Source organism: Vigna umbellata, chromosome 2 (assembly GCF_029865625.1).
Source record: "Vigna umbellata cultivar VRB3 chromosome 2, Vumbellata_1.0, whole genome shotgun sequence".
NCBI classification, from domain to species: Eukaryota; Viridiplantae; Streptophyta; class Magnoliopsida; order Fabales; family Fabaceae; genus Vigna; species Vigna umbellata.
The window spans coordinates 47,673,126-47,685,966 of NC_142166.1; the positions used below are offsets into that span (position 1 = coordinate 47,673,126).

The following is a 12,841-nucleotide window of genomic DNA, read 5'->3' on the forward strand; positions in this document are numbered from 1 at the left end:
TGTAATAAAATAGAAGTGAATATTGTTCATCTTTTTCTCCCTCTCCATTCTTTGTGCTTAGCTTGCAAAGTTTGATTCCAATGCTGTGAGACTTGTTAATATCATCCACTCCCACACATATTTTCCACATTTCTAAATTTATCCATCACAACTACATTGATGTAAAAAAATACTAACAGTTAACATTTGTTGTCAAAAAAAGAAATATGTAAAACAATATCCGGAAACAAATTATATATTTGTATTGTTTTAATATATATGCATTGCAAAACCACACTCAAAATTGAAAGACACCACAACGTACGTACAACTTTTTCTGTCACCTTTTTGCTCCACAACATACAACTTTGGCATATGGTTATTCTTTTAGAGTGAGAACACACAGAAAGTCAGCTACATTCACAAGTTGTCGTTATTGATGGTGAAGATGAAAACACAGAGCAACAGAAGCTATCAATAATGGTTATTTGTAGAGTTTGATGTTGGAAATGGCAAGTTGCGAAATAATTTGAAAAGGAAAGTGGAAGAATGATAAGAAAGGGTGTTTGAGAGAAAAGTGTGAAGTGGTCCCATGCACCGCCATGCCTACTTATGGCTGAAAGTGACAGAACGTTTGGGCGGTTAAGCGAAGGAGACAGATGGTGCGAGCCTCTCTGCATTCCAATTCATGAATCACTGATCTCTCACACCCATTCATGCTAATTAATTCTCAACCACTTTTCTATCTTTCCTTTTACTTTTTTTCTCTCTTTCACTTACTCACTCCATCCATTTCCAAACATTTGTTCATCACCGTCAAATTTTACCAGACTGTAATCTTCAATTTTCAACTACTTTTCTCTTCTTCTTCCTCACAACTCTACTTCTTCCTCCTAAATCTTCACGAGGTTCAAATAATTTCAAACATTATTCTTAAGAGATAATAATGGGAAACATTATTCTTAATAAATCACATGTCAACCATATATTATAATTTATTTTTAATTTTTGTTTATTATATAGAAAATACTTCTCTATCGTTATTTTATACTATTTTTATAACATATAGTGACTAAGTATTTTGTAATTTAATCAGAGATTAAAGCACAAATATTTAAATAATTTAAAAAAATATTTAATCCAATTAAAAATATAAAAAATTTCTAATTATAAATCTATATATAATAAATTTTATAAATAATAAATTTATTTATATCATTTATCTTACTTATCTATACTCAATTAAAATTCTAAATTTCAAACTTCAATTTCTTTGTAAGAAGATGACTTTAAAAACTTTAAAAAATTGTTATAAATTAGATATTACGTCAAGATAGGTAAGACAAGATAAAAGTTGAGACGGATAGGTTAAAGTTTGAAACAACCTATGTTGAGTCAAAGGTTGATACGATTCACGTCGAGCCAAACGTTGAGATAAGATAGATTTACCAAAATGTTGAGACGAACTTAAGTCAAAATTTGATTGAATTTTGACAAGTTGACTCCAACCAAAAATCGACAAGAACGACCACTGATCAAAATTGGTCGAACCGCTATGTCCAAAACTCGATCCAATTAGTTTCGACTAAAACTCAATCGGAACGACCACAAGAGAAACTTGACGAGTCGATCCCAACCAAAATTTTGTTAAATTCAACCACGTCGACCCTAGTCAAAAATAGGTCAGGATGCCCACAATTGAAACTCAGTCAAGTCAAATTTGACTGAATGTCACGACCCAAAATAAGTCGAATTTGCATAGGTCAACCATATATAAAATTGGGTCGAGTTAGTCCCAATTGAAATTTGACCTAGTTAATCTTGATAAAAATTTGATCAAATTTGATTAGAACGATCACAGTCGATCAAAACTTGGTCTAGTCAATCCTAACTAAAATTGATCAAACTCCACCTAAATCGAATTTGACCGAATCAATATATGTGATAGTTTCGTTTAGTTGGTAATTATAACTTTAAAATTTTCAAACAAATAAAAAGTATAAAAGAAATTGTTTTAAGTTAATGAATAATAATTGAACTATAATTTTAAAAATTAAAATTTTTAAAACGGTCTTATAAAAAGATATAATTCATTTTTTAATATAATGATATTAATATTTTTTATATAATATAATTAATTAATATTTCATTGCAATTTAGATAATAATTAAAGTAAGAATAAGAATAACAAAGTGATTTAAAAAACTAAAACTTAATCATCCTAAAGACTTGAAGTAGATAAAAAAATAGAAAATATTGGACTCCGTCCAATAATTGCGAAGCGTAAGTAAAACTATTGTCTATTTAGCCTCTGAATAACTACAATATTTTTCGTAATAATTTCATTTTTGTTTTGACTTTGAATGTCACGCTTTTTAATTTAGTATTAATTTTATTCATGCAAAAAAAAGACTTAATGAAAGAAAAAAAACTTATTTACATCAAAATTCAAATTGACTTCAACCTTTTTATCTTCTAGATCATGTGCTCTAAAAGAGTAGATTAAAATAACCTAAAAAACTTAGAGAAAAATCAAAGTTCCTTAAATTAAAAAATAAAATAAAAAGCATTTGTTCTATTATATACAACCTCACACTTAAAATAATTAAAATATTTACTTTTTCACCTCTCTTAAACCTTCTGGCCATCCTTTTAAATAACAGTTTTTTATATAAGCTAGTTTTGCTTACATGTCATGTGTAACAATAAATATTTGAATTAAATATTACATTATAACCAATAATTACATATAATTATATTAGACTGGATATAGCATTATCTAATTATTATTTTTAAATAAAAGGCCATATGCATACCATACCACATTATTTATATTAGCCTAAACCTTAAATAGATGTAAAACAGGTGACATAAGTAATTTATTTTATATTTTGAAAGAAGAAGAATGGTGTGATTTGATTGCAGAGTTTGAGAAGGAAGAAAATGAAGAAGAGAAGAGTAATTAGGGTTTATGTTGGGAGAGAAAGAGGGTTGGCGGCGAAGGGGAAATTAAATGTGAATGGAAAGGAAAGGTTTGGAGAGACGAGTTTCGAGAGAAAGGAAGTAAAGTGGTAGCAAATGATTCGCGAAGAGGGTTTTTTTTTTATCTGCGGCTGCGTGCGTGTGCTGGGATTGGCGGAATTTGGCTACTTGCCTTTCCCTTGGTTTTATCTCTGATCACAACTGAAAAAGAAGAACGCACACAACAACCACGGCCATCCAATTTTGCTGTTATCCAAATGCCAATAGGTATCTTTCCCTTTCCCTTATCTACCCCTCTCTCTTTGCCATTATCCATTTCTTACCATTCTATTTTATATTCTGCCATAATGCATTGAGTGTTAGAATTTCGAATTTTTGTGTATACGCTATTTTAGCTATGCAACAATTTCCTCTGTCACCAATTTTTTTATTTTGTTATTATTATTATTATTATTATATATATATACACACACAGACACAATGTGAAGGTTATCGCGTGGGAGGGATGTATGGCGCCGTTAAACTTGTTGCAACTTGTATGATTGATTGTCGTTTTGTCAAATGTCATGCAACCTCTTTGTGACGGGTTTAGCAGTGCATTATTAGGAATGACACTAGCATTTCTCAACTGGTCTCTCAGGTGTCTGGACCAATTTACTTTCTGCACAATCATTGATTTCTTAACTGTTAATCCGGGAATGTGGTATAGTGTAGCACTATTTCATGCGAATGGTGCGGGAATAAAAATCTTTTTCATAATCTAAAATTCCAAGTTGGTGCTTATGCTTATGTACATTAATAAAAATAACAATTTATGGTTGGGGTGTTTTTTTATATGGTCAAAAAAACTATCATGCTTCTGAACGTCTGTGTGACACAACTGAATTTTATTAATTATTTTTTCTTAAATTGAGAGATTGGATTGTATATCACGTGGAGATTAACTAGGATCATGAATACATGTCTAGGGTTTATTTTTACTGGAGTGGTCCGTTTTAGGGTCTCTTTTGTTCAATGGAGGGGAGGTGAATGGAAGTGAAGGGAGAGATTTTAATCAGACATTATTTTTGGTCTAGAGAAGGGGAGTAATTTTAATGGAAGAGAGGAGAGGTAGTCCTTTTCTTATTTGGATCACAACAAGGGGATGAGAGGAGTTTTGAAAGTTAATTTATTTTCATATCCTTATAATTTTGGATTTCAAAAAATAAATAGGATGATTTTTGTCAGTACACTTTAAATGTTTTAAATCTCCTCCTCTCCAAATCCTTCAATGTTGAAGGAGAGTAAAAATGGGACGTGGAGGATTTCGCTCCCCTCCAAATTCCCAATATTAAGGGGGGCAATAATTGGATGTGGAGGGATTTTTCTCCCTTCCATTCTCCTTTCATCCCTCTTAAAAATTGAACCCAAAAAAAATAAATTTAAAAAGCTCTTCCCTCTTCGCATTTTCCTCCAAAATGAACAAGGATAAAGTAATATTGTTTTTTGATGAAAAAAATCACCGATTATGATTTATGTAATACTTAGAAATGTTAGTTGATTTTTTCATTAAAAAATGAGATTATTTACTTTATCATTTCAAGAGAATTGTTGTATTCATTTTGACTAGCCAAATGATATTATGAAAATATATACAAAACTACTTATTGGTCATTTCTAGGTAAAATAATGAAACTGAAACTTCTTACTAGGAAAAAGGATGACGGTAGCTAGAAGAGTACACACAGATACAGTTGAAAGTAGGAGAGGGAGATGGGGATGGAGTGTTTTGTCTTTAATAACCTATGCGTTTGTCATAGTACTCTGTTCCCTGAATGTACAGATGGTGTTCAACTTGATTAAACAGAAAAATTGGAGTTTCTCTCCTTCTGTCATGCAATATATAGGAAATATAAGACAAGGTTGCAGCAGTGATGAAGATTCTTCACTTATTCTGCATAGGCTCTTGCTGACGTTTTAGAAGCTTGGTCCCATAACATAATACTTGCAGTTGCAGACAGGGCACCGAAATACCAATAATTGTTCAACGCCATGAGTACCCCTATGCCTATCCTCTGCCATTTCACTTTTATGAAAAGTGATAGCTTTAAGACAATATCTGAATATGTCAAACTTCTATCCATAGTAGATGCAGTAATTTGATTACTCCTAACTGTATTTGTAATTTTCATATTTTTATTTAACTTTTATATTGATATAGATGGGAATGCCACGATAATTAGGTTGATTACAAAGCTCTTTCCAAGGTTTAAACTAGGATTCTCTCATTTGATTTTTTGAGTATTTTGGTTGGATTGTTTTTATTTAATTATGTGAGTGGATATTTTTGTTTGAATGACAACTGTAAGTGACATCAGGTAGAAATATGCATGTTGAGCAACTTAAAAGTGAGAGTGATCCTCGAGTACAATGTATAATAGATATTTTGGGTTTAATATGATGTTCACTTGTGTGATTTTCTTGTGGTCTATTGATGATGTCCCTTGTATTTATGAAACTTGGGAGGGACAATCACGTGGAAGAGATTCACTTAAAGGGAACATGGTTGGAGTGACAAGTGTGAGGAAAGTTTACATGGCGTAGTAGTGAGCAAATTGAGAACATATAAGCTAGAGGAATTCACAATCATTATGCCACCTAAGGTTTTGGGTTTGATGTAAAGTCAACTTCATATGTGTGTTTTGCTTGTGACTTTTCCTTGTGGGAGAACAAATTGAAAGTGTTAGAGAAAAAGTCCTACATTGGGTGGAAATAAACAAATTGAGCTTTTGTAAGTGAGAAGGACATGCAAACTTAATATCTTAAGGTTTTGGATGGGATAAGGTCTCAACTTCACTTGTGGCATGTCATGGAGATCTCTCACATTCCTTGACAGTTTTTAGGGTACACATTGAATAATTCATGCCTATGACTATTGCATGAATAATTCATAAATCCTACTTGTTCCATTCTAGTTCATGTATAGACTTTTCTTTCCGGCTTAAGTATGCTATTTCTAATTCATACTAGAAACCATAAGTTAGATGTAAATCATAAAGTTATTCTTGATTCTTCGCCAAACCATTTAAGCATTTTAGAGTGTTGATCTTTAATACAATGTGATCAAGAGAGTTGATCTTTTAAGAGGGTTCATCTTTGTTGTAGAAATGCATGATATTTGATGCTATGAAGTATCTATTGGCCACACAGTTATATAATATCCATTTACCCATATTGAATTTGTCTTTTTCACAGTAAAATTGTGCAGTATTATGTTCAGTAAAGTAGAACAAAATATTTTGGTATGCTTAACGTGCGTGTTATGAAATTATTTGTCCCTAATAAATCATTTACTACAGTAAATATTGCATATTTTATAGTAGGAAGCCTGCCATTTATTATTTTAAATTTATTTAATCATTAGTACAAAGTGAAATGTGCTTCAAAAGAATTTTACTTACTAACATAAGCATTTAAAGAATTGGTGTTTTAAAGAATATATCTATTTTTTTCCTAACTTGGTCAATTTTTTGCACAAAATGTTTGAGATTTCTTTTATATGTTTCAGTTTTTTTGAGTTGCGAGATAGGGACTAAAACAAATTGAGCTTTCTACACAGGGCCATATATAGAGACGATGAATTATAATAATTTATTCTTTTACTTTATATATTCATATTCCCTTTTAATCATTTGGAGTCTTGATCTATGTTACAGTGTTACTTTCTGTGTTCCATACACATTTTCCAAATTAAGGGATGTTCTTCTTGAAATCCTGTATGAAAATGTGATACCTCTATAGTCAAAGTTTTTGTTTGGACGACGATGTTGCTCCATAAGATTACTATCATCAACATATTGTTGATTCGCAAACGTAGCATAATTAGTGCTTCTTACTAATGAGTTTTTTTGGGGCACGTTTTAAGGTAGGTTCTTATATATGGAGTAAATTTATCTATTTATTGTGTTTTGTTTTCAAGGATAATAGTGTCTTATGTACTTTGTTGAAATGATTAGTGACAAATCAGGTCATGGAAGGTGGTACCGCTCTGGTACTACGTTGAGAAGAAAGAAATTGAAAAAAAATATATTGAATTTTGTGTGTTGTGTACACACATAAGTATACTTATTTATAATGAAGAAGAGGTACATTAATAAGGAACAAAATCAATATCTAATAAAGATAAATATTTGGTGAGGTATCCCTATCAAATCACACCTATTTCCCTATGTTAACTAAATCAAATCATATCTCTAACGCTTGCGCTCAAGCCAAATCATATGAAACAAGTTGTTACAAATGTCATTGATGCATATGACCCCTTGAGAGACTTAGTGAACATGTTAGTTAGGTTCTAGTTGGAGCTGACGAAGTAAATAATGACAAAGCTAGTACTAAACATGACTTTTTCTCCTTCAAAGCGAGAATCTTTAATATGCTTCGTCCTTTCAAAACCATATCTTCAATACCTTCTTCAAGTTGAAACATATGGATCAGGAGTCAAGCTTGTTAAAAATGGTTAGAGAGCACACCAACTATCAAAGAGTAAAAATGGGTAAATAAAATGACATGACATTTGCCAGAAAGCACAAAATGTTCAATGAGCATACGGGTGGAAAGCAAAATTGATCAAAGGACACAACAGTTGCCTGAAAGCAAAAATGCTTAATGACACAACAATTACCGAAAAACAGAAATAGTGCTTAGAGAACAAGGCAACTATAGGAAGGTAAAAATGTTCACAAGACACAACAACTGCTGGTAGCAAAAATGCTCATAGATTGTCAAAAAGCAAATATGGTCATTGCACAATAAGGTGATGTAAGTAGTGGCAATTGCTGACTGGCAAAGCTTGCCGAAAGAAAAGAAAATCAAACTCATCAACAATGAATAGTACTCTTGCTGAAAAAACGTAGATTACAGCCATTAGTAATTAATATTTGCTTGTCCTACTTACGACAAAGGAGTGTAACAAATGAGAATTTCTATTGTGAGCAATGGGAAATATAAATATAGACTATGATTGGATTTGGATGGCAAGATTAAAATAAAACTTCACATGAATTTTAAAGTGTTATTATGAGTATTACTTTTATCTTTTATCATTCATGCTTGAATATATGATTTGTATTATCTTGTTTTCCAAGGGTTTGACTCAAATCCTGAATCTGAATGTAGAGATGGATAAATTACCATGAACCAACTCAAACACATGTGATACCTACTTTGGGCATATTGGAGAGTTTTGAAAATACAACAAAATTATTGTGCCCAGGAATTGGGTCCAAGTCTCTTAGGAGGTGTTTATTTTATTAATAGATTCTTATGATTTAGAAGATATCGTATCTTATAGTTATTATATTTTTGGGTAGTTATTATATTTTTTGGCTTAGGGATATATGATGTGAAACCTTGGAGGCTATAAATAAGAAGACAACTCCAAGGCTGAGGGACTTAGATTTTTTGGCTTAAAGTACTATTAACTTTGAACTAGATTGTTCATTCTCTTTTGTTCTCCGGTATAGAGCCCCAACTCTTGAGCACAACATGATCCAATTTTTTTTGTCTTCTTTCACGATAAGGAAAATTTGTATTGAAAATGAAAGTTTGTGTTAAGAAGTGAACTTTATGTCTAACTCAACCCTACAAAACCAGCTTGTGAGGTGGTGAGGTTTGTATCCATATATATATTCTAAATTGGTTTTATCTCTAGTCGATGTGGGACTTCCAACACAACCTCCTCACACCGAGGTATATACATCTCGTGCATGAAACTCAACATTAATGGGTGGTGTGATAGCGATCCGATAGTTGGTGGAATGATATACCCAACAAACACAAATCTTGCTAGGATAGGCTTTAACCCATGACTCTGATACCATGTTAAGAAGTGAATTTTAAGTCTAATTGAATCTTACAAAACTGGTTTGTAAGGTGAAGTTTGCACCTAAATACATACTCTAAATTGGCGTTATCTATGGTCGATGTGAGACTTCCAATAGTTTCATTCGAAATCTCCTTTTTTATCGTGTTTTGTTTTATTTTATGATTTTAGAAAATACTTTGTATTTCCATTTTGAAAGTTTTTTATGGTATATTTTAGTTGTCTCTTGGAGAATATGAAGCTAAAACTGCAGTAATATTAGATCATGTTCATCTTTAGTGCATGTGCTTAAAAGGAAAGCTTACATTGTTAAGAGCCTTTATTTGTTCTTTTATATATGGTTGCTATTTCTCTGTTTTTATCTTTCTCAGTGTGGTAATCTTCTAAATATCTTCTTCCTGTGGAATGTGAAAACTTAAATATATGCTATTGCAAGCCATTAAAAAGACCTTTGATTCTAGAAGAAAAAAACTGTGTAGCTATTCATGGAGGTGAAACAAGTTAGAATTATTGTTGAAGATATCGGATGGTAAGACCAACACTCCGAAGAATTCATTTAAAATTTATTTAAAGGAGGCTATAAGTTGGCAATAAACGTAGTTTGCCAAAACAAGGAAAAGTCCAACATTTTTTGGTAAATAAAGTCCAAAATATTTTAAAGCCCCTACTAGGCTGTCCCCAACTATTTATAACCCTCATAAGCCATCCAGGAGGACCAGGATTTCCTTCTGATCACTATCTGCCACTGTATTGCGTAATTTGTTTGTCCCTCACAATTGTAGAAGACCCATATGATTCTTCCAATTTATTTCCTATCTGAAATCTTTTGAGCAAAGTTGATACCTAGCCACACATAGATAGGCCGTTCCTCTTTAAAGTAAGAAGAATGGAATTAGATAAACTCAGTAAGCTTGAACAACCTCCTCTCCCTAGCGCATACATCCGTAGCCTAGTGAAACAACTAACCACCTCAGGAACAAAAGGCTCCATCTATGCGAAAGGCCAAAGTTTTTTTGTGAACGGTGGGGTTTCCCATGGTCATAATTCAAAACATGGGAAAGTTGTAGATGCTCGTCGAGCACAGCAGTCCATGCAACCTCAACAACATAAAAAACAAGTTAGGAGGAGACTCCACACCAGTAGGCCTTATCAAGAAAGGCTTTTGAACATGGCAGAGGCTCGGAGGGAGATTGTCACTGCCTTGAAATTTCACAGGGCAGCTATGAAAGAAGCAAGTGAACAGAAGCAGCAACAGCAACAGACACAAGAACAGCAGAGAAGGCCATCAGTATCCCTCCAGCCATCCCAGTGTCTAACTTTTGATCAAGATGGAAAATTTAAGTCCAGGCGAAATCCAAGAATTTATCCTGCATGCACCTCCAATTTTTCAGGCTACACGGATGATTTATCCTATTCATGCTTATCCCACTATTCATGCTTATCCCAACCTCCTCCTTCGGTTCCAAATTCTTACACCTGGCCCGCTGCTTCTCCAATCACTCCACCACACCTTATGACTGAAAACCCCAATTTCATACTTCCAAATCAGACTTTAGGATTGAATCTCAACTTTCAAGATTTCAACAACTTAGATGCTACCTTTCTCTTCAATAACTCATCATCATCGTCTAACTCATCTGCAATCTCGTCTTCTCCAGAGGAACTTCCTTCCCTTGGAATATCACAGGGAGAGGAGTTATATTCAATGGGGGATACTGTTGAATCCAATGCTGCAAGACAGGTAAATGGAGGCTTACACACAGCCGTGGACGATGAGGGTATGGCAGAGATCAGATCGTTGGGAGAGCAATATCAAATGGAATGGAATGACACCATGAATTTGGTCAAATCAGCTTGTTGGTTCAAGTTCTTGAAAAACATAGAACACAGGGGACCTGAAGACAAGAACGAAGAGGACACAAACCATAATTTTGACCAACTTTTGGAGTTTCCAGCTTGGTTGAATGCAAACGAGAGCTGCTTAGAGCAGTGCTCGGTGGATTATTTTCAGGATTCTTCCTTGCCTCGGTAAGCTGAAGATAAGTTTCTTAATTTTTGAAAAATGAATTTTGTTTGAGGTGTTTTTTATTTGTACCTCTCCTAGTGAGGAAAAGGAACAGGGCAGTTTGCAGTTTGGTGTAGCGTTTCTTATTACGGCAGTGGAAATTTGATTAGGTTTCACCTTTCTTTACGCACACAAGATTTGTTCTTTTCTACTCCTACAGAATTAGAGATCTATGTTACTGTTATTTTAATTCTTGGTGGGATAATTTTGTACATGAGTTCATTATACTTTTTCTTCTTTTGGATCTTACAGAGACATTTGTATGCTAATTCCTTCCGATACTTAGATTGCGATGTGATCTAGCTTGCTCAGGCTGAACTGTTGATTGAATTCCACTGGAATACAATTGAATAGTAATTATCCTGGTCGGTTTTGTGCTGAACTTGGTTATGGAGCACAAGTCAAGAGTCAAAATTCTAATAGTTATATCTTCTTTTTTTCTGTCAATCCCCATATTCGATTTTGAGTCTTTTATTGATTCTTTTGAAACAGTTCTCTTCTCACCTTTAGCCAAACTCGAGTAGCTGGGAGGGCTTTACAGCCCTATGTACCTTCAAGTGGTATAGAATTGTACCCCTTAAAGGCAATCTTCTCTGTATCTTAGTGTACGATTTTCTCGGTCATGCAGACGCTATCTGGTTTATGGTATGTTCCCTTCTTTTGGGCTTCTGGTAGGCCTTGTACAACAGTCAATTTGTAAGGCATGGTCCAGTCGATTCTTGATGCACGTCGTAGTCCATATTATACTATTTTACTATTGCTAATGTTAAAAGATATATATATATATATATATATATATATATTTTAAATTGTTATTAGAGTTTGATTTTAGTCTTTATGATGAATAGGTCTTACACATTATGATAGACTAGTTATGTTGAAAACTCTGCATTAGTTTGATCCACCCACCACAATAATTTTTTTGTTCTAGTTCTTATTTTGTGTGAATTGTGGCGGCGACGATTCTAATAGGGTCATACCTTTATTGATTTGGACTTTCCAATCCATATTATGCCTCATACTGATCGTTTTTCTTTTTCTTCTTTCTTTCTTGATAATGCTACAAGCAGCATGGATATTGCAGATTTTGACAGTATGGACGACGATTGGTTAGCGTGACACTACAAGGATTAGTTGCTTTCATTTGATGCTCTCAATTTCATATTTCTTTCCTCGGCCCCATTTCACTGCTTTATTTTTGGATAGCAAATAAAGCTTGCAAAATATCTGTTGAGGCAGGTACCATCAATTTGATTGATGAACATTTATACACCCCTTGCTATTATATCACTGTGTATTTTGATATTGAACAATATCATATCAGTTCGTGCGATTCTCTTTCTATTATTTAATTTGCGACTAAAAGTGAAAAAAAAAAACAGAGAACAGTAGTGATCGTAGACCTCTTCGGTTCATGTTTGAAAAATATTATAGTAAAACAGATTCTTGGTTCTTAATTTTGTACAGTGGAAAGTGTAATTGTTTGCTACAGACTTGCATTAATGGTTTCCCTAGGACCACTCTGCCACATCTTCAAAAGCAAGTGAAAAGGAACCGAGAGAAACGCAGTAAACAGCTAACAAGTCTGTTGTGTTTCTGGTTACAAATGTGAAACCATTAAAAGTATTGATTTTACAAATTATTTTTTATATAATCTAATTTTAACTTATGGAATGAATAATTTTATTTATTTATTTATTTTTTTCTGAAAGGTTTTTATTCAGAATACCTATATTACCTTGAATACTCGATGAACTAAAAGAAATTTATGATTGAGAAAAAAGAGAGGTAGACCTCACATTCATAAGTGACCCTTATAAAGTCAAACATTAATTGCTTGGGACGTTCCATTCACAGAACTTATTAAAATAAGTTGAAAATAGCTTGTAGATTTATCCTATATTATTCTCATAGGGTTTTAAAAAAGTTATAGAAATGTTTATGCTATAAGA

At 33.0% G+C, this 12,841-nt stretch overlaps 1 protein-coding gene across 3 annotated transcripts; it reads left to right on the forward strand.

Annotated features, from left to right (window-relative positions):
• The first annotated feature begins 2,812 nt into the window (after window positions 1-2,812).
• On the forward strand, window positions 2,813-12,346 carry LOC124838474 (hydroxyproline-rich glycoprotein family protein). Of its 3 annotated transcripts, XM_088107192.1 has the most exons (4): window positions 2,813-3,228; window positions 4,784-10,852; window positions 11,382-11,534; window positions 11,960-12,346. In XM_088107192.1, exons 2-3 carry the CDS (start codon window positions 9,711-9,713, stop codon window positions 11,491-11,493), a joined length of 1,254 nt encoding a protein of 417 aa, XP_087963318.1. In that variant the 5' UTR covers window positions 2,813-3,228; window positions 4,784-9,710; the 3' UTR covers window positions 11,494-11,534; window positions 11,960-12,346. The 3 variants fall into 3 exon arrangements, 2 of the variants coding, with proteins under 2 accessions (XP_087963318.1, XP_087963319.1); XM_088107193.1 differs by lacking the exon at window positions 11,382-11,534 and having other exon boundaries at window positions 2,815-3,228; XR_015784429.1 differs by lacking the exons at window positions 4,784-10,852; window positions 11,382-11,534 and having other exon boundaries at window positions 11,960-12,236.
• The last annotated feature ends 495 nt before the right edge of the window (window positions 12,347-12,841 follow it).